The sequence below is a fragment of the Orbicella faveolata genome, unplaced genomic scaffold, assembly GCF_042242905.1.
Source record: "Orbicella faveolata isolate gen_17 unplaced genomic scaffold, um_ofav_v1 contig_35, whole genome shotgun sequence".
Lineage (NCBI taxonomy): Eukaryota > Metazoa > Cnidaria > Anthozoa > Scleractinia > Merulinidae > Orbicella > Orbicella faveolata.
Window position 1 is genome coordinate 28,597,245 of NW_028301564.1, and position 25,411 is coordinate 28,622,655.

Below are 25,411 nucleotides of genomic sequence, written 5' to 3' on the forward strand. Positions count from 1 at the left end.
CTTTCGCCGGCTTCCGCGTGTCAAACGATCATAGACAGTGTTAACTTTTTGTAAAAGGTAGAGTTTTTTTTTGAAGTTTTGGGGAAAAAAAGGAAGAAACAGATGAGGAAAAAAGAGAGAAAGGAAGGCATAAAGAAAGAAAGTTGGTAAAACTTGTGTTTGTTTATTTATTTACAAGTTATTTATTTATTTACTTATTTTTTGGTCTGGTCCAACAGACTTTTACTATCTAATCTTCTCTGCACAATCAGCACAAAAGACAAATAGGTTTTGTGGCTGTATTTTACAATATTTGTTTCATCTTGCTGACGGATGCTGTTTCTTGTGGCGCCATTAATTCCAAGCCCGCTCATCCGCCTTACTTCACAGGTACATACAAATTTTTGCACATGTGGGGTTGAGGCTCTGACACAAGAAATGCACAGGACTCAAGCAATTAGTTTATCATTTTTAAATATTTTGCTCTTGGGGCAATTGAGACATGTTAAATTGACAACAAAAAATGTGTGCCTTTTAAAACTGAATTCACATTGCCACACCGTACCCTGGGTTGACCTGCTATGGTAATAGCCTATACCCTGCCCTACCCTGAGGCAGGAAAAGTTGTCAAATGCCCAACAATGCCTGGAAGGAGTGGGTGGGGGAGGGGAGAGTTGAGCAGGCTGGAATTGATGGAACCATTGTTGTTTCAAATTGTCTTGGTCTTTTTATAAAGAGTTGTAGTTGGCTCTTAGCTAATTGCCAGGTATTTTTAATCGCTTCCAATTTTTTTTCCAACAACCTGATTAGGTTCTCTGCAGATAAGCATCAAAGTGCTGGTAATTGATCACAAGTAATCTTATTGTGCCACCATAGCATTTTTAAAAATACTTCTTAATTTTGCTCCCCCTTTGTACCAACTACATGTAAGATGAGTTGAGATGACTTTGTCTAATGACTTCAACTGTGCCGTTGACTTTCTGATTAAGTATTGAGTATGGTGAGCAGCATGTCACTTCCAGCCAGGATTTACCCAAATGATGGTGAAATGTTTATAGAAGAAAATTATGTAGAAAATTGAGATGTATGTTTACTGTAGTTACTTCTCTTCAGTTCTATGACTTTTGATGATGGATCTTTAACCAAAATGCAAAACCCAAGGGTAATTACATTGTGAATAAATTAAAACAAACTTAATATTTCAAAACTTGCTAGCAAACATTTTCAGATTAATATCACATCTATAAGTTCTAATAAGCAATTACAAAGCATCTTGGAAGCATTTGGTTAACTATGGGTTTTTTTCAGACTTTCTGTGTTTTTACTTGTTTAGTATTATATTTATGAAACTATTAAGACGTTTTGTCAGCTTGGAAATTGTGGACCTCCTCCAGAATAGTTTCCAGATATATCAGCTTTGCTGAAGTCAAAGCCAGGATTCTGCCAAAGAGAAAATGACAAAATGAAAATAAGCAAACAAAGAAAACAGATTTATTTAACAAAATTTGTTGCAAAATTTTAATTAGGGTCAAATATTTGATGACACTATTTTACTTCAAAACCATTATTATTGCAACTTTGAGCTTATTTGTACTCATGACACCTGACTGCTAAACAATATGAAAGGGAGACAAGTGATCACTCTTGCTAGATGTACCTCTTTTTGGAACCTTTCTAAGGTTAGCTTCTTTTCCATTTCATTAAATGTCCATGGGTCAGCAGAATATTCACTTGTTAACAGTGAATGCCAGCAGTTAGCTGCATCTCTGCCAGATTTCACCAAAATAATTCGAACAAGCGCATTGTCCTCTGAAACAAACAGAAAAATGGCTGATATCAAAATTACCCACTAACATCACCTTGAGTAGGAAAACCAACACCTGAGTAGACCCTTCCACGGTTTCTGGCACGATCTCGGTTGGGGAGAAAACACAGTAAAATGGGCAATTAATATAAGAAGAGTTGGCAGTCCAATGCCCCATAATTTGAGGATGACAAACATTTTCAACGTTTTAAGAGTTACAAGGGAACGATACACTGTCACGTTTTTTGTCCTTCTTTTCTAGGTTTGAATAATCTCAAACTACACAATTGCACAAAATAAGCAGGGATGAAACCGTAGAAATAACTTAAAGTTATAAGTTTAAAAAATAAGAAACGTAATAATACAAACCTAAAACCCAAGTACTTTCATCGGCTAAAACAGTTCCAAAGAGTTCTCCCTATGAGAGAAACCATAAAAATTCGATGGCCTGTTAATTAGATCAATTCGATGTCCAAATACGATGGAAAATTAAATCACTGACTGAGTCACCTTGAAAAACTCTTGTCCTTTTAAGCAAAATTTTATACTCTTTGGCTTGATATCACAAGAAATTTCCCTTCCCTTAGTTCCTTTGGGTACATTGACCTCGATGAAAACTTCATCAATCGTTTGCGCCCAATTTCCCCAGGAGGTTTCTGATGGAACAACTCCGCTCTTCTCATCAAAATGATCCGCCATTTTGGAGAATGCCCTCTGATGGTCCTCTGATGGTACTTACATGACTTAACTTCCTTCCAACTGCACTTACCGCTGCCCAAAATATTAGTTTGCAAATTTCCTGTAATGCGCCTTGGCGCACGTGTGATTGATTATTCTGCCGGTATTATTAAATTTTCTCCCAATTTTCTGAGGTTTGGAGCTCGACGATACTGCTTTACTGTGGAAGAGATGTCGGTGAGTAGCCTGTACTGGTTTAAATGGTTAAAACGCGTGATGTTGTTCGAATTCGATCGCGTGTTTAAACCCCGACTGTTACATTCTCTTATTTTATCTTTCACTTTTTGTGGACGTTTCTTAACTTCCTCAGCTGTGGTTCAGTGCACGCAAAATGTAAATATTTTAAGCTGTGGTTTTATAGAAATGAAATAAGACTAAAGAGCGCCAGCAATGGCAGATTGATGTCTTGTATTGAATAATTCGTTGTGCAAATTATGTTGATGCCATCCCTGTGGTTCGCGTTGATGCAGTCATTTAATTTGCAGTTGCAAATCTGATGCAATCCTGCATCTATTCCGTGCAATGAGTTGTGAACGCTATTGTGGCCAAAATGATGGTAAATAGGTATTATTTTATAATATCAACCCAAGATTTCAGCCATTCTGTTTAGTATCACCTTGAATTGTTGTGGTGAAAGAGTGGTAAATCGAATGGTGGAGCCCAGGAAACAGGATCAGGTACGACACCAATATTATTGATCCATCATAAGATACACTGTAATAAGGAATCGGTTTATCTTTACTGGCCTCTGTACAGGGAGGATACCTAAATACCAAGTCAGGATCTAGGTCTTGTGCTTGGACTAGAACCGGGACTCGAGCCAGGACTTGAGCTAGGTTGAGCCAGGACTTCAACCAGGACTCGAGCCAGGACTTGAGCCAGGACTCAAAGGTCTCTCATTTTGGTCTCATTTGTAGAGCTCCCATCACTTATTATATGCCTGCATAATTATAGTACCACTGTGTTTAGACTTGACACTACACCAGCTGTACCATCTTTATTCTCTGCTTCATCCAGATTTAACTCTGATTTGAACGTGTGCCTGTTTTTCCTTTTGTAGGTTGACAGGAAGAGCACAGCTAAGGTTGATTACTTGAAGGAGGTTGAGGCACAGATCCAGAAGAGATGGGCTGATAACAAAACATTTGAAATAGATTCTGCTCCTGTAAGAATGATTTTGCTTTAACATACATGTACATGACTAGGCCAAGTATCTTGTTGTTACTTTTTGCATTACAGACTTGAATGTGTTAATTTGATTGATAAATATAGCTAATGGCTATATTTTCTCAACAGCCTGGATCACCAGATGCTAAGTAAGTACTGAAAGCAATAATTTGATTTTAAGATAATAACTATCATTTGTGACTGAATCAATAATTTAATATTTTGGGCACTCTCAGTGGGAGAGGAGATACAAACATCATTGACAATACATGTAATAATGCAAGGAAACAACTTTGGCTCACTGCCATTAAAAGAAGCTTGCCTTATTGTGACTTCCATTCCTCAAGGTGAATGATCCAGAAGAATAAGAGATCATTTCTTTGAAACACATGCAGCGCACTTAAAATAACCTCTCAAAATGATATAAAGCTGTTAAATTATGGTGTTTCAATATATATGTAGCTCTTGGAGCCTCTTAATCAGTCTCCTGCCCACTCCTTTGTAGCATTAGGTTGAATAGGGATCTCAGATGTGCTGGCAAATGAACATACTTATTTATAATTATAGCGGAGCGGCTGCCAAGCAGAGCCCCATACTCATATAGGAAAGAAAAGGAAACCCATGAGTTGATTTTCTCATGGTTATCATGGTTAGCGGTATTGCTCGTGGGTATGTACGCACGATGGCGGTGGCGACAACAGAGTCGCACAACATGGCAGCCATACTCCAAATAATACATGTAGGTTAACAGAGACATGCAGCCTTGGTTTACCATGTACTTCTTTGATTTTGGACATCCATGTTATGATCAATTGACACCTGTCAAAACAAGGTATCCATTGATCGTGACCAGTATCACGTGACCATATCACGGGCTCAAGTTTAAAGCTCATCAAGGACAAATGTTTTTTTTGGAGTTGACCGCTGACCAAGTGCAGGTTTTTGATTGGATCGTGGGCTCAGGTCAGGTTAACTTGTTGAAAACAGGGCAGGATTGTTCAGAAGCCGGTGAACGTTAACCCAGGATTAAAAGTTAACCGAATTATAACTTTTTCTTCTATACAAATGTTTTTTGCTGCTTTGTTTTGTGTATATGGTGATTAAAACTCAAAAAGGAAGGCCAAACAATGCAATATAGAGAAAACCTCACTGCAAAGTTACAAAACTCAATTCAAAATTCTATCTTTTCCTGGGTTAGCTTAATTGGGCTCTGAACAACCCAGCCCACCTGGAGCTATGCTTTTAGGTTGGCCTAAATCTGTATATTATGTTACTGTTACAGGAAAGAAAAGTTCTTTTGCACATTTCCATATCCTTATATGAATGGAAGACTTCATCTTGGACACACCTTTACCATTTCAAAGGTATGTGAAAAAAGATGGATCACTTACTGCATTGTATTTTTGGCCCAGGTTGGTGATGCAAATTTGTTTTGAAATTAGTTTACTCTTCCTAATTTTGATAAATTACTTGTAGGTCTAGTGCACAAATAAAATTATTTGGCTGTACTTAGAGGGAACTTAGAAAAATGAGCTAAAATGTCATAAATGAATTAACATTTTACATATTAAGAAAATTAAACAAAGAAGATTAAATTTCAGTCTGTCAAAGAAGAGGATAATTATATAACTTTGAATTTAATTATTACTGGAAATATATTTACCACATAATGAATTAAATATTTCTAACAATTTTTCTTTCTCTTTGTTGCCATTGCTCTTCGTTCGATCATTGATTCTTCCTCAAGGCTGAGGTAGGTGTTGTGAAGCTCCAAGCTGACAGCTTGTTTAGTTTCGGTAGCTTATCCTGAATTTTATTTACATGTTTTTTTATTGGCCAAATTGCATTTTTTTGGAATCATCTAGTTTGCCATTGGATATGAAAGACTGAAAGGAAAAAGGTGTCTGTTTCCATTTGGACTCCACTGCACAGGCATGCCAATCAAGGTGATATAATTATATTATGAAATGCAATTAATTAATAATACTCACTAGCAGTAATTAAAGATAATGAGAATGTGTCTAACGCCTTCACTTAACTTGACTGAACTTAAATAATGTCATTACAGTAGAACCCCACCTTTTGGCCACCCTGTTTATACAGCCACCTTGTTTTTATGGCCACAGTATTCTTTATTCTTTAGGCTGAGGTTACTCCTGAGATGACGCGGTAACATTTCAGGCTACTATCTGGTTTGAAGTAGTCCTGAATTGAATTAGAAGTCAAAATATTTTGGGGTGTGGTTAATAAAATTAACATCAAATGAATGCTAGATTGAGCTAACAGTGTACCAGTATAATTTTTTTTTTTTCAGGCTTGTGCAGATAAGTTGAAACGCGAAATGGATGACTTTGGATTTCCACCAAAGTTTCCTGAAAATAGTGAAAGAGAAGAAACTAAACAGGTAAGGAAATTATAATTGCATTTTAATTAGCAGTATTCTCGGTAATCAACTGGCTTTATTTTCAAAGCCCTTGTAGTTTGTAAACACTTTCAATTGAAAAGTAACTTACAAAGAGTTGAAAGAATCAGATTCACAGAGTAATCATATTTTGTATAAGATACTTAAATTGAATTTGAAACTTAATTATTCACAAGGCTGCCATTTTGGTTTATTCATACAGTTGAAAAGTAAAATTGCTGCAAAGACTGGTGGTTTGGAGTATCAGTGGCAGATTATGCAGTCACTTGGAATGAGTGATGAAGAAATCAAACAGTAAGTTTATGTCAGGTGCTCAACTATCAGTAATTCAATCACTGTTTCAAGTCTGCTGTCAATTTTCCATTTTTCTATGGGATTAAATCCCCCAAAAGTTCAAATTCTCCTCCTAAGGTTATTTTTTTTAATATGGAAACATTAGAGCAACTATTAGGAGAATTTTGATCCCAATCTTCAATCAATCAATCAATCAATCAATCAATCAATCAATTTATTAAAGTCATTGTGTGGGATTGAGGTTGCCCTCAGTATCCAAGCGAGAGGCTCAGGTATAAAACATGTGACTAAAATAAAAGAGATAAAATTAAATAAGTAATAACAAAGTAATAAAAAAGATCTTGAATGTTTTAGGTTTGCTGATGCTGATCACTGGCTGCAGTATTTTCCACCTTTGGCAAAATCTGACCTTCAAAATATGGGACTGAAGGTACATCATGGATTTTTACGATTTTGAACACTATGTCTGACTGTCAGTGAACACATATGGGTTATTGACCAAGTGTGAGGTCAAGATGTCCGGATATTGGTCAAGTTCTTTTTTGCGAGTTTATGGACCGAGACGGAGTCCGGGTCCATAAACTCGCGAAAAAAGAATGAGGCCAATATCCTGCCATTTTGACCGAACAAGCTTGGTCAATAAAGGATTTATTATATGGCTTTCAGGGAAATTTTTCTTGCACGACACGGCGAGTAGTCGCGAGCGGGCAAGATAGCTCCATCTTGCCTGCTCGGGTAGCAAATCACAGGGCAGGATTTGATTCATCTTGCCCGCTCACGGAGCCAGCCGTATAATAAGACAGCTTATACTTAAAAATTATACCAATAACAAACTTGTACATTTCTGGGGTGGATACAGGATTTTAAAAAAGGGGGTTCGGGATATGGACTGCTGAAGGCGGTCTCCTGTAGGGGGGGCTGGGGGCATCTTTCCCCTGGAAAATTTTTAGCATTCTGAGGCCAAGTCAGCATGTTATAATGTTTCATTATTTTTAATTTAGGGGGCTTGACCAAATCGCCCTAGATCCACCCCAGCATTTTTTGGTAGAGATATGTACAAGTTAGTTCCAAGAATTAAAGTTCCAAGTAAAAATCATGATCTCAATTTTTTAGGTTGACTGGAGACGGACATTTATCACCACGCATGTCAATCCTTATTATGATTCATTTGTAAGATGGCACTTCTGGACTCTGAAAGACGGTGGGAAAGTGAAGTTTGGCAAAAGGTACGTTGTATTCAATCTCTCTTTCCTTTCTGGTTTTTTTGTTTGTTTGTTTGTTTGTTTGTTTGTTTGTTTGTTTGTTTGTTTGTGTCTTAAACTCGGAATGTATTTTGATGCTAGTATTTAAATTAAGAAATGTTAGTCAGGTTACTTGGTCAGAGAAAGGAGTCAGAATTTACAGCTTTCTGCTTACTTGATAACAGCCAAAATATGCTGAATTCATCAATGTCTGTCTTTCATCAGGTACACAATATTCTCTCCCAAGGATGGGCAGCCCTGCATGGATCACGACCGACAGACAGGAGAGGTAGGCTGTCAGCTGTGAGGTCCATAAACAAATTTTCCATGCAATTTTCTTGTCCTAATAGTTAGGAGAGTTTGATTATGTTTATATTTTCCCCATATGTTTCCCTTTTGAATGGACATTTTGAGGTCATATTAGATGAGATCAATCATTAGAAAGTTTTTATAGATAGGCAGCATTTTTTTTTTAATAGATACATAAGCCATAAGCAATCACCTGTAAGGGAAATTGGATGTGGATTGCTTCCAGGCATAGAAATCAAAGCCGTATCTTGATTATAATGGTTTCGTGTCGTAACTGAGCGCTGTTTTCGATGGTTGTTATTTCCACTTTTTTCATTAGGGAGTGGCACCACAAGAATACACGGGAATCAAAATGAAGGTTTGCGAACCATTCAAAGGGAAATTAAGGTAAGTGTGCACAAATATTCAACTCACATTTATATTTTGAAAAGCGGGCACCTTTTTGACTGACTGACTGACAGATGGAAGAACTGACAGACTGGCTGGCTGAAACGATTTGTTTATTAGTGTTCAGATATTTGAATGAATAATTTCGTAATCCCTATTTTCTCTCTCTTGTCTGCCATTTAGTGCTTTGACAGGAAAGAATGTGTTCCTGATGGCTGCAACACTGAGACCAGAAACAATGTATGGACAGACAAACTGCTGGGTTCAGCCGGACATCAAGGTAAAATAACAAAACACCACCACGATGATAGTTTCAGTGCCAAAATAGTTTCGCAATTTTCTTTATGGTACACTGCAAGCAGTGTCCTTCTTTTCTGGCGTGTGATGCAAATTCAGTCCATCTGCTGCCCATCCCTCTGTCAATCCATCCTTCATTCTTTCCATCAGTCAGTCAGTCAGTCAGTCAGTCAGTCAGTCAGTCAGTCAGACAGTCAGTCAGTTTGTCATTCTGTATGTCTCTCTGTCTGTCTGTCTATCTGAAGCATTGATTCTTTCATTTAGTTAGCTTCATATCCTCTTTTTGCTTGATTTTAACTTCTCCAATCACATGGAGGATTTCAGGAACAAAACCCAGCTGGTCGTGCATGTAGTCTATTTGTCTGTAGTGTAAATGAGGTGGTAAATGAACCATATGTTGTTATAGTGACGTCACAGTGATGGCATCTGCCAGCTTGCAAAAGCAACATTGCTTGCAGCAGTTTTCAGCCAGTGTAGCTCATGGCTCATTGCGCACTCCTCCCAATGAAGGTCATTGGTGGAAAAAGAAAAGATTGCGTGACCAGCTTTAAGGGAGGCTAGTGGCCACACGCAACAACCAAAGTGGCAACGATAGCCTGGATAAGAAGCTAGGAAAAATAATCCACAACTAGTTAGTGTTTTTGCTTTCAGTTAAGAAAAGGCAAAAAGAAGAAAGAATATAGCCGTGTTGGAATAAGAAATTTGACTTCGTTGTCACGTCATTGCCAAGAATGGACATACATTAAAAAATTAATTATTGTGCGCAATTTCGCAGAAGTAGGCAAACAACGAGATTCTAATCAATTGATCACTGCGTGCAAGTTTGCACCAGTATTTCCTTGCCTTTAATAATTCTGAATAATACTATCTTACTGTTGTTATGTTTGCAGTACATTGCCTTTGAGACAAACATTGAGAATGAGATTTACATCAGCACACGACGAGCAGCCAGGAACATGTCCTACCAAGGGTTCACCCCTAAGGAAGGAGTTGTCAATGTTGTCTTGGAGCTGACAGGACAGGTCTGTAGGAATTGAAATACAATCATGTTATTTCCAGTTGCTATTCTTTTGGATCTTTTTTTTATCTTAAATGAATTTGGTTTTGTTTGTAGGATATCATGGGGATTCCTCTAGACGCTCCGCTTACAAAGCACTCTGTAGTCTACACACTTCCCATGTTGACCATCAAAGAAGACAAAGGTGAGAGAGCAACTTACCTTCCGAATGAAATGGATTTAACTCGCAAGAAAAATTGGAAACAGGGAAAAAACAAAAATCGGAAAGCTGTGATGGTCGGGAACAAATGCCGTTTTTTTTTTTTTGTCAAATCCTCGCTGAAGCCCCTTAACGCGTCTGCGATTCGATTAAAAGAAGTAGAGCAGTTGCTCAAGAGTACTCCGAGAATGCTTGCGTCGTCACTGTTTTGTTTTCTGATTGGCTTACAAAGTTGCCGACACGTGATTTAAAAATTTATTGGGTAACTGAGTAATAGCGTTTTTTTTTTTTTTGCTTAAATATAGGCTGTTCACAGCCCTCTATTTTCCCGTATTTTTAATCGATCATTGAACGCAGATAGAATCGCGAGAGAACAGCGCCAGCGCAAAACGGGAGACTTGACAGGGTATAGGGTGGGGACCGAGAAAAATTCTTTGTTTGGCTCGCTTTGCTTGCCTCGCCTCCCCCACCCCTGCGTATTTTGCTCGCCTCTCCGCCCCTACCCCTCGTGCTTCGCGCCTGCGCTCGCTTTGCTCGCTTTTTCTTTCGCGTGCATTGAATAATAATAGAGGAGTTGTGAACAGTCTAGCTAAAATATGGTAACAATGCTTAAAAATTCACAGCAATGATGAACATTTTAATCAGTTAAGGGAGGACCTTAGTTGTCCTATGAGACATTTAACCAATGGATCCTTCTGAGCTGTGAAGAACTGTGACGTGTAATCTCTTGGTTAGCGCGGTTTGTGAATAAAGCTGCATAGTAGAAGGAACTAGGACTGTTCGCGTCAAACCGGCACTTAACTTTAATAAGAGGTACATGTATTTGCTTAGATTAAAACTAATTAGGAAAACAGTTTAATGTGAAGATATTTTTGTCAGGTACCGGTATCGTGACGTCAGTTCCTTCAGATGCCCCGGATGATTATGCGGCTCTCAGAGATGTGAAGAACAAAGGGGTCAGTGGTTTATTGTTGAATGTGCATACATGTCAAAAGACGTTGAGAACTAAAACGCTTGTGTTGGATGCTAAAAAGTTATTACACCAGAGAATGTGTTTCCAGCGTCCTGTATCGTAATGACTCGTTTTGATACAGACTATCACAGCACTGAAATGTGTTTAAGTTCTCAGTACTGGTGCCCGTGTTCCATTCACCCATTATTTTTCTGTTTGCGGCATGTTTGGGCGGGTGGAAAAACAGAAGGGAAATGCTTGAACCAGGCATGCAGTTCAGCTGGAAAATTTTATAGGGATGGTGATGAATTTTATCCGAAGTCTTAAAACATGTTGCGACAATGAAGTTTGGGTTAAAAATGTTGCAGTAATTTTGTGTTCGTATAGTATTACCTTAACAGAAAATTTACTATCATTTTTTGACCACAAGGCTTTCAGACAGAAGTATGGTATCACGGACGAGATGGTTCTTCCTTATGAACCAATACCCATCATCCGGGTTCCTGGCTATGGGGACCTCTGCGCCGTAAAGGCCTGTGATGACCTCAAGATAAAGAGCCAAAACGACAAGGACCTTCTAGTGGAAGCTAAAGAACTCACCTACAAAAAGGGCTTCTACGAAGGAACCCTGATTATCGGAGAATTTGCGGGCCAGAAAGTTCAGGATGTGAAGAAACTTGTGCAAAAGAAGATGACGGACTGTGTAAGTTTATTTTGGAGTTTTTGAATTGCTGTCCACAACACTCCGCTCGTCCGACAATGGTTAGGTAATAATTGTGTTTCTGTGGGTCTCCTGTTGTGTTTAGGGCGAAGCACGAATTTACATGGAGCCAGAGAGAAAGGTTATTTCGCGTTCTGCGGATGAGTGCGTCGTTGCTTTATGTGATCAGTGGTAAGAGCTTCAAACTGTGATTGTTCTGTAATTCAGTGCATGGTACCATGCGTATTTCGTATTCTCGGTATTGGATTGGAACTAGCTTGCAAGTGAGGCTAATATGCGGTGTCTTTTTAAATACAAATGAAATAAGCCAAATCGCAGTTTCAAGAATTAGATGTACATTGCACTACTTTTTGAAACTCCGTTTTGACTTATAAATCCCTTTTCACAATACAAATTAAATGAGCCAAATCGCAGTTTTAAGAATTAGATTCACAATGCACTAATTCTTGAAACTCCGATTTGACTTATCAATCCCTTTTAAATGATATCCCCCCATTCCGCATGAGCCTCCATTGCAAGCTAGTTCCAGTCCAATGCCGAGAATACGAAGATTGTCTTTTGATGATAGCTGTTTTGTGATGGTTGACGAAGGGAGATTTACATCGCTGCCTCTTGCTGGTAGGTTTCTGGATTACGGCGAAGAGTCGTGGAAAAATGAAGCGCGGGAATCTCTGAAAGATCTCAACACGTGAGTAATAACTTGAACATGATATGTTTTTGTCGGTTTCTCATTTCTTGGCCAATGACAAGCCAGGACACTCTGTGAGGAGACACCACTAGATTGCACGTGCGGTTCGTTTCTCTCTGATTGGCTCAAAAAGACTGCTATACTCAATTAATTTAGCAGTTGGGCAGCATCCGCACTACACCGGAGAAATTTGGAAACGCAGCTTTATTTCTACGGTTAGGTCTACCGCCCACAATAATTCGTCACCAAAACGGAGCTTTTCGAAAACGTTCTTCCAACCAGAGGAATTTGAAAACACAAATCCAAAATGACCGGCGATTGTTGTGTTTTTAAACAGTGTAAATACCTCCGGCGTACTGTGGACGGAAAACATTCGATGCGTTTTCAGAGTGGAACTTTCGTTTTCAAATTTCTCCGGCGAAGTATGGAAGGTTTACTTTGCCGGCTATGAAATCAATGGACATGCTTGAAAATTCACAGCAATGATGATGGTTTTAATTTGAACTGAAGGCTGCTCAAATTGTCTTCTGAGACGTTTAACCAATGGATCCTTCTGAGCTGTGAAGGGACGTGAGTTGACGTTAGGAGCTAAATTACGTGACTGTTGTAACAGCGTTGCGTTACCATCAGTGTTACAGTTGGTTTATGGAAGTGTCTCGATAACGAAATAAGTAACAGAATCAGGCTAAAAGTAGAGAAGCTGGCAATAATGTCTAAACTTCTGTTTAAGATTTTTGTGAAGTTTTTCTTGTTACCACAATGGAAAATGTGTGATTGTAAAGATGTAGGATCTAGCGTCACTCAAATACCTGGCGTGACTTTATTTTTAAGATATGCTGAGGAAACCAGGCGGAACTTTGAGGCCACATTAGACTGGATTCAGGAGCATGCGTGTTCGAGGTCTTATGGTCTTGGTGAGTTTCTGATGACTGATTAGGAATTATCAACTGTAATGAAGGCTTCTGTGTTGATACTACGGCTTGGTCTTGTGATATGCGCAGATTTTACCAAAGGAGTCTTTTTTGCAAGTCTTTGCAAGTTTTGTGACTTTTCGGTGAGGTTATTTGTTTACATCGTTTTTCCTTCTGTTTTAAACGTGAGGAATCTCAAACAACACAAAGCACAAGAACTTAAAACGCTTTTATACCAGAAAAAGTGATACTTCGGTTAACTTTTAATCTGGGGTTAGCGTTAACCGGCTTCTGAACAACCCGGCCCGGGACTCCGACCGTGACTTGGAATGCGCGTGTTTTTCCGCGCTCGGCAGCGTTCCCATAATGCTGCTTCCAACTCTGATTGGTTCATTTCGTTCAATGTTAACGTTTGCTGTGATTGGTCAGATCCGAGAACTATATTTGTGTGATCTCCGGCTGGGAAAGTCACCATTCTTCGCAGTCAGGCTTTTGACAATGTACTTACTGTTGAAAGATGAAAGACATACCAAGGTGAAAATATCTTGGAGCACAGCGTCGGGATTTTTTTTGTAATGAGATGAAAGAAAGAATTTTCCTTTAAGCTATAAATAGGAAACATTAAGCTTCCCTAGAGAGACAGGGACAACCAACGACAGTTTGCTCTCATATGCTTTAATTAAGCCATCTGGTGTAATTTTAAAGCTCTAGAGACTAATTTTAGGCTGTACTATAGAATTTTTTTCTATTCGGCTATTCTAGGGAAACTTCTAGAATTTATTAGCATATAGGTCTTTTGTCCATTTCCCGAAAACCTCAGGTCTTTCTGCCTTTCCAAATCTATGGTTATCTGCTATCCATATCCAACGCGCGCTTGTAGAATAATTGTTGAAAGTATTCCTAAGGTGTGGTGTATTTTGACCCCGCTATTTTTGTTTTGTTTTGTTTTGTTTTTTGAGCGAATGCAGCTTTTTCGTCTTTCATTATCTTCAAGTGCAGACAGCACGAGGGTTTTGTCTAGAAGTGCTGTCTGGTTTGGCCTGAGCTTAAGCAAGTGATAATAAATCTGAAAAACGTGTTTGGGGCAGGTGTTGCTTGATGTCGCCGATATTAAAGCTGCAGAAAAAAAAATCTAATTTAGCCACGGATCTTCTCGGAAGTGAAATTTCAGCCAAATACTGTCAACTCTAGTACCATTTTAAGTATAATGCACACTTATATGGTCACTTAGTGCATTTGCATACTTTCTAGACTGAGAAATTGAAAGACAAAACTTGCCGGCTAAGACTGCCACAGTTATCATCTCTAAATATCTCTCAGACAACAAGTAGTGCCGCTAATATCAGATATTAATTACACACACGCAAATGAAACATTTGCAAATAAGTTTCCACAAAATTTATGGGGATGTTCAATGCGTTTTAATGGGCTTTTTCACTTATCAACAATCAATGAACAATGTTTCAAACTTCTCCACCCTAAATGAAACGCTCGACTCTGAATATAGGGCCATATCAGATATTGTTAATCCATGTCATATCACCTACTGATTCTGCGATTTCAAACAAAGCGTCCGAAATATGCTGAATTTGTCCCAGATTTTACAATGCATCTAGGATATCAACGTGCCAGAATATTCTCTGGATTAAAGTACTCAAGTCTAATATAATCCATATCATGCGATGACAGCCGTTTGCAAGCTCTTCATGGAGCATGTTGCGAGCGCGCGTCAATCGCCAAATCTGCGTGGGCGGTGAGTTGTCCACGCGGGTCTCGTGCTGGCTTCGCGTTCTACTAAAAACCTTGCAAAATGGTCGTCTTTCGCGCAGATTAGTAGATAACGTAATTTTATTTCTTTTGTACTGTTACTTCGACAGGAACTCGCCTTCCTTGGGATGAACAATATTTAATTGAGTCCCTTTCCGATTCCACCATCTACAACGCCTACTACACAGTAGCCCACCTGCTACAGGAAGGATCCTTTGACGGCTCCGCCGGCGGGCCCCTGGGAATAAGGTACTGCTTACCTGCTGGTGTGCAAGTTTGCTACAACGAACATGGCAGTCACAACCGGCCACTAGACGGTTTTCGAGTGGTAAAGCAAGCGTTGTCTTGAATAGCATTGCTTTTCACTTTGGGAAACTCTTAAATATCACGTTTCAATTTTTGTCATAGCTGTTAATGTAAAAACAGCGGGTCAACACGCAGTTTAGGAGAAACATGCTGAGTTGGATTGGCCCTTTTATCATCAGCATAAAGTAGTGTATCCTGTCTTAACAGCTTGCACAAGCCGAATGATGGTACTAAATGGCTGGAGGGCGTAAACAGATCTGTTTTGTAGGATTAATGGTTTAGTCGAATTTCGATTAGCTCAAACGCAAAGACGATCGATTTAATAATAACGTGTTCGTGAAAAACGGTTGTGTTTTTGACTCTTTACGCTTTTATTTCTGGTAAATTGCGTGCACGCTTCCCATCTTTTCCTCAGATCTTACTCACCAGCGGAAATTTGTTTGTTATGCAAGTCAAACGGTGTAAAGAAAAAAAGAAACTTTTTTCTCCTTGCGTAACAGCTACCCTCAGGAAACTGAGATAGAGACTTCTCGTACTTGAATTTCGTTTAAGCTTGTTGTGTTTCCCCGCCTTATCTGTAATGATTGTTTATTTGAAAGTCTGTCCACTTCACAAGAAACGAAATTTCCATAAAACATCTGGTGTTGCTCAATTTGTGTCTTAACGATAAGAGAGCAGATCCGGTACAAGTCAGATATCATTAATCCCGAAAGCTAATATCTTGTTGCCATGTCAATACATTGGTAAAGCGGACATTTTCTTGAGTGATGTGCAATTTATGTTGTACAATCAGTAAGGAACAATCGGTGTCTAAAACTAGGGGTTAAAAAACGCTTATGGTCTTCAATATGTTTTTTTTGGACCGCGGTGATCTAAATATTAACAAAGAATAGGTAGATAACTGTGAAAGGAATTTCGTAAATGTGTCTAATGCTACAGATGAAATCGTACAGTGCTTTCATTCCCATTGAAAAATTGTTAATCATGTTTTAACTTGGTGCCGAAACGACAAGCAAATACACCAACTGTGTTGTATTCATTTAATGCTGATTTTGTTTCGTCCTGTTGTCGGCCGCGTTTACATTTTTGCTTTTAAGGGTTCCTAAGTTTAGGGCTGAAAATACAGATAAATTTATTGTGCAAAACACTGAATAAATAAACAGGCAGTTAGCATTTGGAAGAACTGTTTAAAAGCTTTCATTTAAATGCTCACGCATGGATGTTCTTAAAAATCTTTTCTTTCGTTGTGGACTTCTGGTTTTAACGCAAATGTAAGCGTTTACCTATCTTGTACAGCATAATGAACAGTACCATATGAAAGGACTGCTCAATAGCTTTCATTTAATGGGTCACACACTAGGGTTTTTTTAAAAGTCTTCTCTTTCGTTGTGGACGTCTGGCTTTATCGCAAACGTAGACATTAAAACACCTTTTTCAGCATAATACACAGTACCATATGGAAGTACCGCTTAATGGCTTTCTTTTCAATGGTTGCACATTGTAGGCTTATCCAGAGATCTAGACTGAAAGCATAATAAACAATTCCACATGAAAATACTGCGAAAAAGCTTTCATTTGAATGGTCACTCACTATGGCGTCATCCAGAGACTTTAAGTTAGAACTGACTTATAAAACATAATTAATAGTACCACACGAAAATACTCCTAAAAAGCTTTCATTTGAATGGTCACACTCCATGGTTTCATCACAGACTTAAAGCTAGAACCACCTTGTGAAGCATATAATTACAATACTGCTTAAAAAAAAGCTTTCATTTGAATGTTCACACTCTATGGTCTCACCCACAGACTTAAAATTAAGGATAATTAACAGTGCCGCATGAAAATACTGCTAAAAAGTTTTTATTTAGGTATTTACATATAAGGTTTGTAAAAGTTTGAGCTACGTAAATTGCTTGAATGTGACTCTAAAAGTGAAAGTGGATTATCTTTGGCCTCCTATCGAAAACACTTTTTTACTTGTTTCTCGCCTTATGGTTCTTCGGTTTTCAAATAAGTGGTTTTATAGCAACCCCTTAATATTTCGTGATCAGTGTTATTAAAGAAATGAAAAAAACAAATAAAACAAATACAAAGTTAAACGAAACAGCAAAAACCATCTTTCAAAACACGTTATCTTGTACTCGATGGGGTTAATTTATCTATTTATTTAATTATTTATTTATTTATTTATTTATTTATTTATGTAACTATGTATTTATGTAATTATTCATTTGTTTATTTTTTCTTTTTTTTTTGAATTATTATTTTTTTAGGGCAGAACAAATGACCCGAGAAGTATGGGATTTTGTGTTCTTTAAAGATGCTCCTTTCCCCAACACAGACATCCCAGCAGACAAACTGAAGTAAGTATAAAACACAGCCCGGTACAGTCTGTTAGTAATTACGATTACGTGTGGTAGTTTGCAGCAGTAACTTGTTTATAGCGCGTAACGATCGCAGTTTGTGATTATATTAAACGCGCGTACAGGTCAGTCGAGTTCAAACAGCATGAGGTCACAACCGTTCCTTCCTTTCAAGTTTTATTTTACGTTTCAGTTTTTGTTACACTGGGAAGTAATGCGTAAGTCTTATGGACTTACCACTCCTTTTGTAGGTTCACCGCTCATCTATGATTTAAACAAAATTATGTCTTTATTTATAAAGCTCAAGGCAAGCGCCAAGTGGTATCCATTGGAGATAAATATAAAGAATCGGAAGATAATTATCTCTTTTTATAGACAATCATCTTTGGTTTCGCGCTTAAAAGAGCATTACGTTTATTATTTCGCGTTAGGCGATTGTAATCTCTTTTATGTTCGCAGTCTTAAATTTCCGCCGAAGGGAAAAAGTAAAAGTGATGGAAGTAACGGCTTTCTTTTCTGCGGCTTTTTTCCGACAATTACGCTAATGTCGCTGATCATTTATTTTCATGCCGCGTATGCTGGGAATTTTAATTCGATACAAAATGGCCATGTGAGCGTAATTACTTATGTTATCTGTAAATTCCACGGCTGATTTTCCGCAGGCTTTTATTCTGCTGTGTTTTAAAACGTTCCCTCGATAACTGTAATAACAGCACTTATCTGCTTCCACTCGCCCGGGGTGCAAGGAAAATTGGACAAGTTTTCTGTTCTAGCAATATGTTCTTTATATTCTTGTACATGTGCTATAATACTTTAAAGTCTTTAAAATATACGGCTTAAAATCCTTCCTCTATCAGCTTGTTGTAGAAGCTTCGTTTGCCAAATCATAGTTATTCTTTTAAATTCCGTGTAATTTATATCCATATGTTTTTTATGTTTACGTGTAATATGTATCGGCCTTACCGTGAAAATTTATTGATGCGATTTTGTTTCCATACTTCCGCAAAAGGAATACCATTTAAATTCTACAAGGCACATTTATATTTGACTGGATTATCCTTCCGACATATTCTGGCCGTATTTGTTATGTGGGAACATAATTAAATTTCCTTTTAAAACAAGGCTAACGCGCTTACTTAGATTTGGTTTTAAATACTGTGTGGTATTTCTGTAGTTTCCTTCGTAACTGTGTTTAATCGCATGTGCAAATTAGGTAAAGGATTTATCCCATTTTCTCGGACGTTCCAAACTAAGCGTTATTTTAAGTGCCTTCCTCAGCAAACAAGGAATTCTGCCAATTTAAGTTGCCGTTTTTCATGATAAAGAAAGGTTTTTAAGTCTTTACACAGCTAATGAAAGTATTTTGTGAGATCTAAAATATAGTTCTTTGCAAATAGCGGCAAGCTTTGTTCTTTCAGGTGGCATATAAATTAGGCTGACCTAGAAACCTGCTAAAATAAGCCTGCGACCCTGTTAAGCCCTTGACAAATCCAGCTTGTGTTCATTTGCTTGTAAATGGCGCCCCAAATCTATTCCACAGGCGTGGAATTCGCTAGCTTCGGTTTATAATAGAACAGAGATTTCATCGTTGAGTGAATGAATCGATAATTTAAACTAAAGAGAGAAAGCAGGGAACTCTAAAAATAGCCCGACCAAGCCCCTTTGCGCCAAAAGTCAAATGATTAGTTCCGTCCTGGTGAAACCACTTTAAATTGTTTATAATTCAGTGGTCAGTGCTCTTAATTCAAACCATGAAACAGCCACTCGTAGCGTTCTTTCGCAGTACTATCGTTTCATTATAAGGGTTAAGCGATTGCTTTTGTCGAGTCACCGAGAGCACTCTGTTCCACGCTGAAGAACGCAGTGAGCGTTGTACTCGCCCGGCTCTCGCTTCTTACTTTGTCTTTCTTACAAAACACGCAAAGAAGCGCTTCTCTGAAGTCTCTCTTTCCAAGAACGAACAGCAATGGATTAGCCAACGAGGTGAAAAATCTGGCATAGTAGTAAAATACATATTGCACCCAAACCGGCGGAAAAAAATCTTCGTGGCTTAGCCGTTCTTGAAAGCTCAAGATGAAATAAGGAAGCCAGCAAATAATAAACACGATTAACATCGCCAGGAAGATTGCGGCGGTTTTTTGTTGCGCACTGTTCTGACTGTTTCGCGAGTTGGATTTTCCGTTCGGTGACTGTGCAGGGTCCGAAGGGCTATGATATCGCCAAATTTGTTTCTCGTGGTACCTTACTGTGGTGAAAATGCGAGCATAGATGAAGGCCATCACAAAAAGTGGCACTGCGAAAAATAGTGCAAAAACGCTCAGGTCGAATATCATCTGAGCTTTATACGCGTGTTCTTCCTCGTCTTCGTTCATGTTAACGTTTGCGCGCCAAGATAGTTGAATAAGAGGTACGAACGCGGCTGCGCTCCACGCGAGGGTTGTTAGGGCGAAGAAAACTTTCCTTGTGACGATGTTGTGGTATCGCATAGCGTGGGTTATTGCGATGTAGCGGTCGACGGACACAAGCAAAATATGTAGCACTGTAGATACAGAGATAAACTGCCATATTAAAAGTGAAATGGGGCAGATCGTGTTGTCTTTGATAGCTGAGCACCAGATTTGCACAGGAATTCCAACCAAACCTGCGAGGAGGTCACTGGCGGCAAGGCTTACAAGGAAGGAATTAGTGACAGTTCTGAGGGAGCGGTTGCGAATGAAGAGGATTATGACGGTCAAGTTGACGGCGATGATAAAAATTGCCAGAACGATAGGGTATGTGTCGAATTCTGCGCTAAAACCGAGGTCTTCTTCTCCTGAAAATCCACCGCTGCCAGAAAAGTCCTCGTCGTCCGTATTGTTGTTGGGGTAATTGTCATCTTCCCCCGTGGCTTGTGTTGTGTTTTCCATGGTTAATAGTGCCGAGAGCGATGACTTGACAACCAACTGCTCGTGCGGAACTTCTCGCAGCGATATCAGCACTGCTCCATTTAGCTGAATACGACAAGTGTTTTTTCAATTACATACAGTCGTGTGAAGATTTCGTCGAGGTTTTGAGCGAGATTGTTCTCCTGCGGGCGTCTTTTCCCTGACGAGCGACGTAGGGCATCCGCTGTAAAAAAAGTTTCCCAAAAATTAAAACTGTTCAAAAAATTCCAAAAAGGTTGAGCTCGGCTTTAGGTACCTACCTCGCTAAAAGCAACGCAAAGATGTCTGGTGGCGAACACAACGCGCAATATGTTAGTGCTTCCGTTCTTTGCTATTTTGCGTGTGTTAACCTAGCTAACACAAGTTTTAATACTCTATCTTCGAGTAGAAAGGCTCAAATTGCGGCTAGTCAGTGAGACTGCTTGTTGCCTGTAACTGATATGACACAGAATAGGCCGAGGAGAGACACTTGTCTTTTTGACATATCTGGGGGCTATTTTTGTCCTGACAGCTCCATTTATTATGACAAATTTGCGATCTTTATGGATAGTGAATTAAAGTGGTATTGTTTTTCATTTTATTTTCAAACATTTGATTTTCAGTGAGCGATTTTCTAGTATCTGTATTTGTTTTCTGTGCACTTTCGGAAAACTACAAATCTAGAAAACAATCATCATTTTGATGGTAAACTTCCTCTCATTAACTCGATTCATTTTGAATTTTGCGAAATTCTAGTTGTTTGAGATTTCGCATTAACCTCGTAATTGGATTCGTGTGTTTCATATAGTAAAGCCATAATGTGAATACATGCATTTGCATTTTGGCTTTGTCTTACAAGAGATGGCTCAAATTAATACCGCCTTCGTCATCCTTTCAAGTTGTGATTCTATTATATAGTGTCATGTTTTTTTTACCTACTCAGACCGGCTCTCTCTGCCTTCCTTAAATTGAATCCTTAAGCAAGATTAAGGCTTTTGGGGGTCGTAATTAATTTTTACCTTTCTTCCTTGCGGCTAGAATATTGTTTAGTCATTGACCAACCTAGTCGTACATTCATTTCCTGGGAAGCGCAATTGAGACATCGATGGGCACGTTTGTGAACGGAGTTCATTTGATCATCATTTGTTAAAAGGTTTTGCGATGTACATGTATATAATTATCGAAATATTGTCATATTTCCAGTTCATCTCGCCTACCTGTTTACGATCCACTGTTCTCTGAAAATTAAAGGTGCCGAAATTTTAGGTGAATACAAACCCACTTTGGCTTCTTGAGCGACTCTAATGTTAGAATCGGATAGTATTCCACAAACACGCAAATAAATCGTCACCAAAACCGTAAAATAGAACTAGATGGCCAGCCGTTCACCGTCAGGTAATCATTAATCTTCAACTATAAACTTCATGAAGATATTATCGGCAAAATTCTGACAGCGTCGAATGACAGCCACAAGCGTTGACTGAAGTCACCAGCGTAAAAAATGAAGTTATGTCCCTAGATTAAATTGCAGTTTTGTCACATAAAGTTTTTTTTCATTCGTTAGTTATCCAAAACTGACGACCGGTCGAATTAAAACGAGCTGTACCTTTGTGATAAGCGTAGGAAGATGTGTTTTCCTGAAATGCTGTTATGGGTAAATCTTGTATTCATTTCTATGTATGACGTTGCGCACTTTAATCTAGTCTTCCGTAAACACTTCGCTGAGTGCTGTTGATTTTTTTGGTGTCGTCCGCTCACACTCGCGGCTCCCCGAGGGACGAAACTCATTACTTTTGTGTAATGGCTTAGAAATAACTGTGAAATGGAACTGTAATTAACAAAAGAAGTAGGCTTGTTGAAGTTTCAGGAAAGACAAGTGTCATTAACATTCGTGTGAATTAGTCTGAATTGACAAGAAGTTTCACAAGTAATCAATGGTGGTTGGGCTGCAACAATAAACTAAAGACGAATTATTTTTAAAAGGTCATCGCTAGGTTTGTACGCAGCCGTTGAAGGCGGATTTTCACGAAACCCCCGGAATTCTTTATCCCACGGAAGACATTGACAACTTTTTTTGCTTTTTTTTTTTAGCTTCTTTACTTTTTGATTACTCGGCTTTTTTTTTCGGAAATGCCTCGATGAAGGTGACTTGACGTAGTTAATGTCGAAAGTGTCTGGATTACCGGACGGGGAGGGGGGGGGGGGGGGGGGGAGTTGGGTGGGCGAACGAGGTTTTGCAGAGCACACTTTCTAAAAGTTATTGCTCAAGGCCCAGTATTTTTGGTAAGCGTATGATATTTAGATCTAGATTTCCCGTGGTTTACAAAACAGTAATTCAAGTGTCTTGGCGCGCTATCCTTATCTTCCTTTCAGAATCTTTTGCCCCTCTCCCCCCCCCCCCCCCCCCCTCCCGTCCCCGTCTTCCTCCTCCGTGTTGTCAGCACTTTCTACGAAAGGAAGCGCGTCACATCTTGTCTGGAACGAATGTTAATTTTTGTCTCCTAGCTCTTAAAGGTAATTTAATATTGGCTTTTAGCCATTTCGCCTGTTGGGCTGCTTTTAATTCAGCTTTCAAACTATCAAAGTTCGAGACAAAATAAATTGAAATTCTTCATGTAACATTTGATGAACACACCAGCGGCCTCTGTTGCTCAAGGCCATGTTTTTGGTTTACACGTGCGTGTTTACTGTTGTTTTTCTTGAAGCGTGCGAGGAAACTGCACAGAGATGACTGTAAAAATCATCGTTGATCACCAGGAACAATAAAATTATTTCAAAAGTCCATTAATGTGTATGATACACGTGCTTAGTGCGGTGCAGTTCCATTGTGTTTTTTGTGTATATCAATTATTTCAAGAAAAAAAGTCCTCTAGTCGCACGACTATGAAGAAACTTAAATCCGGCTTAACCACTGTATTTTCTACATTCATATTCCTTAGTTTTCTCATGTTTTTAGCGATTCAGCCTTTCCTATTGGCGTCAGTTGTGCCAAAACAAGAAAACAGTCATGTTAAACTTGTTTGTGGTCCGGCTTCACGAAGCTCCTTATAGCGAAAAGTTCGTTATATCGCGAGTTTCTTTCTATCGCGCGATGTTCGTTTTATCGCAACCTGAGTTTCGTTATATCGCGAGATTCCTCCTATTACAACGGTTTTTTCGTTATGTCACAAGATATTTTATATCAGGATATAAATGTAAAGCACGTTTCTCTACAAGATGTTCAAACGACAAATGGTGATCACAAAATTTGTAATGACCGATAGAAATTATAAACAAAACCTATAAGAAAAAGAAAGTTACTGTTTGTTCGTAACTGATTAAAAGATGAAGTATGAAGTGATTGCGTTATTCACCTGTGTAAAAAGCTTGGCAACATCTGTCAGTGGTAAAATGGTTGCCTTTTTTTTCTCGTTCTGAACTGCTTTGCGTGAATAGTCCTGAAAACAGATTTAAAACTGAACGTTTTTCCTTGCTTTCTTTGGCTCCTCTCGTTGTTTCGTGAGATTCGGAACCTTCCTTTTTATTCAGCAGTCGTTTTATTTTTATCTTGACAGCGTCTGTCCGCATTTTATGATAAGTGTGCTCCCTTGACCTGTGCAATAACATTTGTATTTAACGGAAAGCTGTTTCCATTTCTATGTTGTTATTGACTGTTTCCTTATTCTTCCCTTTCTTATTCTTGTTTGTTGGCTGTGCTTCTACGTGCAGTTTAAGCTGTATCTTCGTTTTAATTTTCCAAGTAAAATAAACATTGCAAAGCCGCACCTGCTAAAAGTTTCCAGCAACTTTTGTCTTACTTACCTGATCAAGTCTGCACCAAAACGCTTCCCTGCTAACTACACAAAACGTTTTCTTCCTTAATAAGATTTCGCGCTATTAATTTTCTCATTTTTGTCATCGTTTCCTTCCTCTTTTGTTTACAATAGATTCGTTTGTGCACCTGCGAACGGAGCTCAAAATATCATTTGCGGCATATGCTCAGCTTCACGTTGCCTTTCTCTTTCGTAATTAGTATTGAAAGTATTTGGTATACGAAAGAGCTGTCTTTTAAAACGCTCTACTCAGCTTGCCTGGGAGCCTTTGTCTCCGGGACCCTGTGAGGTGTATAATTACGCTGAACTGTCAAGACAAAAGGCCAGTTCCCGCTGCGTCAAAATCACCTAACAGATTGCAATAACAACGAAACAATGTGCACAAGGAACTGCAATCCTAAATCTTATTAGTTCTGTAACGAAAACCTTCAACAAAAAGGGCGTTTTCTAAAAAGGTGCATACTCACCTACGCGATAAACTGAAATCGAAAACTGCTCCGGTGCTGACGCCTAAGACTTGCGTTCGTTTTATAAATTATTTTGTTTGTGCTTGTATGATGTATGCAAATTCGAGATTTTGGTGAGCCAGTTTAGCGATTGAAGGAAATTGTTTTGTGTTGAGGTGTCGTCTTCCTTTCAAACTTGATAATCAGGCCTTGATAGTGGTAATAATTGTCCTTTTAAGCTGTTGACGTCATTTCTGGTTTGGTAACCTGTGATACTGGCGAGGTAAGATTACTAAAAGCGTTCAGTTGCTTCGTCGTCTTAAGCAACTCAACGTTCTTAAAAACATGTTGTTTGCTTGCAGTTTTATTAAATCTGACAGTTCATCATCACAAATGATCTGTCCATTTCTTTTTTTTGTCGTATATTGCGTATGCGGCCTGTCTTCTAGTTGCAACCGTGTCGAGGGATGAATCGAGATGGAGGTTAGCGAAATGTTGGCAACATTTGTTGGCGTGCAGTTCCATATTGCTTGTACTTCACACCGTTTCAAGAAAGAGCAAACTACACGAATCAGGGGCATGTCAAGTTTAATTTTTAAATATGTATTGTTGAATGGACAAAATTTGCAATCAATTTTTAGAGTTGAACTTAATAAATAAACAAGAGTTTTGACGTATAAAAAG

At 38.7% G+C, this 25,411-nt stretch overlaps 3 protein-coding genes across 5 annotated transcripts in view; 1 reads left to right on the forward strand and 2 right to left on the reverse strand.

Annotated features, from left to right (window-relative positions):
* Positions 1-143: 143 nt before the first annotated feature.
* LOC110056426 (nudC domain-containing protein 2-like) lies at positions 144-2,518 on the reverse strand. The gene is made up of 4 exons (XM_020762904.2): positions 2,294-2,518; positions 2,153-2,201; positions 1,637-1,788; positions 144-1,419 (listed from the first exon to the last, which is right to left on the reverse strand). The coding sequence occupies exons 1-4, from the start codon at positions 2,480-2,482 to the stop codon at positions 1,345-1,347; spliced, it is 465 nt and encodes a 154-aa protein (XP_020618563.2). The 5' UTR covers positions 2,483-2,518; the 3' UTR covers positions 144-1,344.
* Positions 2,519-2,559: 41 nt separating this feature from the next.
* The window catches only part of LOC110056422 (leucine--tRNA ligase, cytoplasmic-like), a 41,074-nt gene continuing 18,222 nt past the window's right edge, over positions 2,560-25,411 (forward strand). Inside the window, exons 1-22 of the mRNA XM_089273666.1 lie at positions 2,560-2,698; positions 3,582-3,686; positions 3,818-3,837; positions 4,971-5,052; positions 5,436-5,441; positions 5,554-5,634; positions 6,003-6,092; positions 6,313-6,404; positions 6,759-6,834; positions 7,518-7,630; positions 7,871-7,934; positions 8,274-8,341; positions 8,525-8,621; positions 9,529-9,660; positions 9,753-9,840; positions 10,735-10,811; positions 11,238-11,510; positions 11,614-11,699; positions 12,151-12,216; positions 13,048-13,130; positions 15,005-15,143; positions 17,477-17,566. Of these exons, the coding sequence (XP_089129792.1) occupies positions 2,588-2,698; positions 3,582-3,686; positions 3,818-3,837; positions 4,971-5,052; positions 5,436-5,441; positions 5,554-5,634; positions 6,003-6,092; positions 6,313-6,404; positions 6,759-6,834; positions 7,518-7,630; positions 7,871-7,934; positions 8,274-8,341; positions 8,525-8,621; positions 9,529-9,660; positions 9,753-9,840; positions 10,735-10,811; positions 11,238-11,510; positions 11,614-11,699; positions 12,151-12,216; positions 13,048-13,130; positions 15,005-15,143; positions 17,477-17,566 (2,039 nt within the window). The 5' untranslated portion in view covers positions 2,560-2,587. The remainder of the gene's footprint in view (positions 2,699-3,581; positions 3,687-3,817; positions 3,838-4,970; positions 5,053-5,435; positions 5,442-5,553; positions 5,635-6,002; positions 6,093-6,312; positions 6,405-6,758; positions 6,835-7,517; positions 7,631-7,870; positions 7,935-8,273; positions 8,342-8,524; positions 8,622-9,528; positions 9,661-9,752; positions 9,841-10,734; positions 10,812-11,237; positions 11,511-11,613; positions 11,700-12,150; positions 12,217-13,047; positions 13,131-15,004; positions 15,144-17,476; positions 17,567-25,411) is intronic.
* Positions 17,727-25,044, reverse strand: LOC110056425 (octopamine receptor beta-2R-like). Of its 3 annotated transcripts, none has more exons than XM_089273663.1 (2): positions 24,749-25,044; positions 17,727-20,674 (listed from the first exon to the last, which is right to left on the reverse strand). In XM_089273663.1, the coding sequence occupies exon 2, from the start codon at positions 20,470-20,472 to the stop codon at positions 19,372-19,374; it is 1,101 nt and encodes a 366-aa protein (XP_089129789.1). In that variant the 5' UTR covers positions 20,473-20,674; positions 24,749-25,044; the 3' UTR covers positions 17,727-19,371. The 3 variants fall into 3 exon arrangements, with proteins under 3 accessions (XP_089129789.1, XP_020618562.2, XP_020618561.2); XM_020762903.2 differs by lacking the exon at positions 24,749-25,044 and adding an exon at positions 21,687-22,525; XM_020762902.2 differs by lacking the exon at positions 24,749-25,044 and adding an exon at positions 20,751-21,677.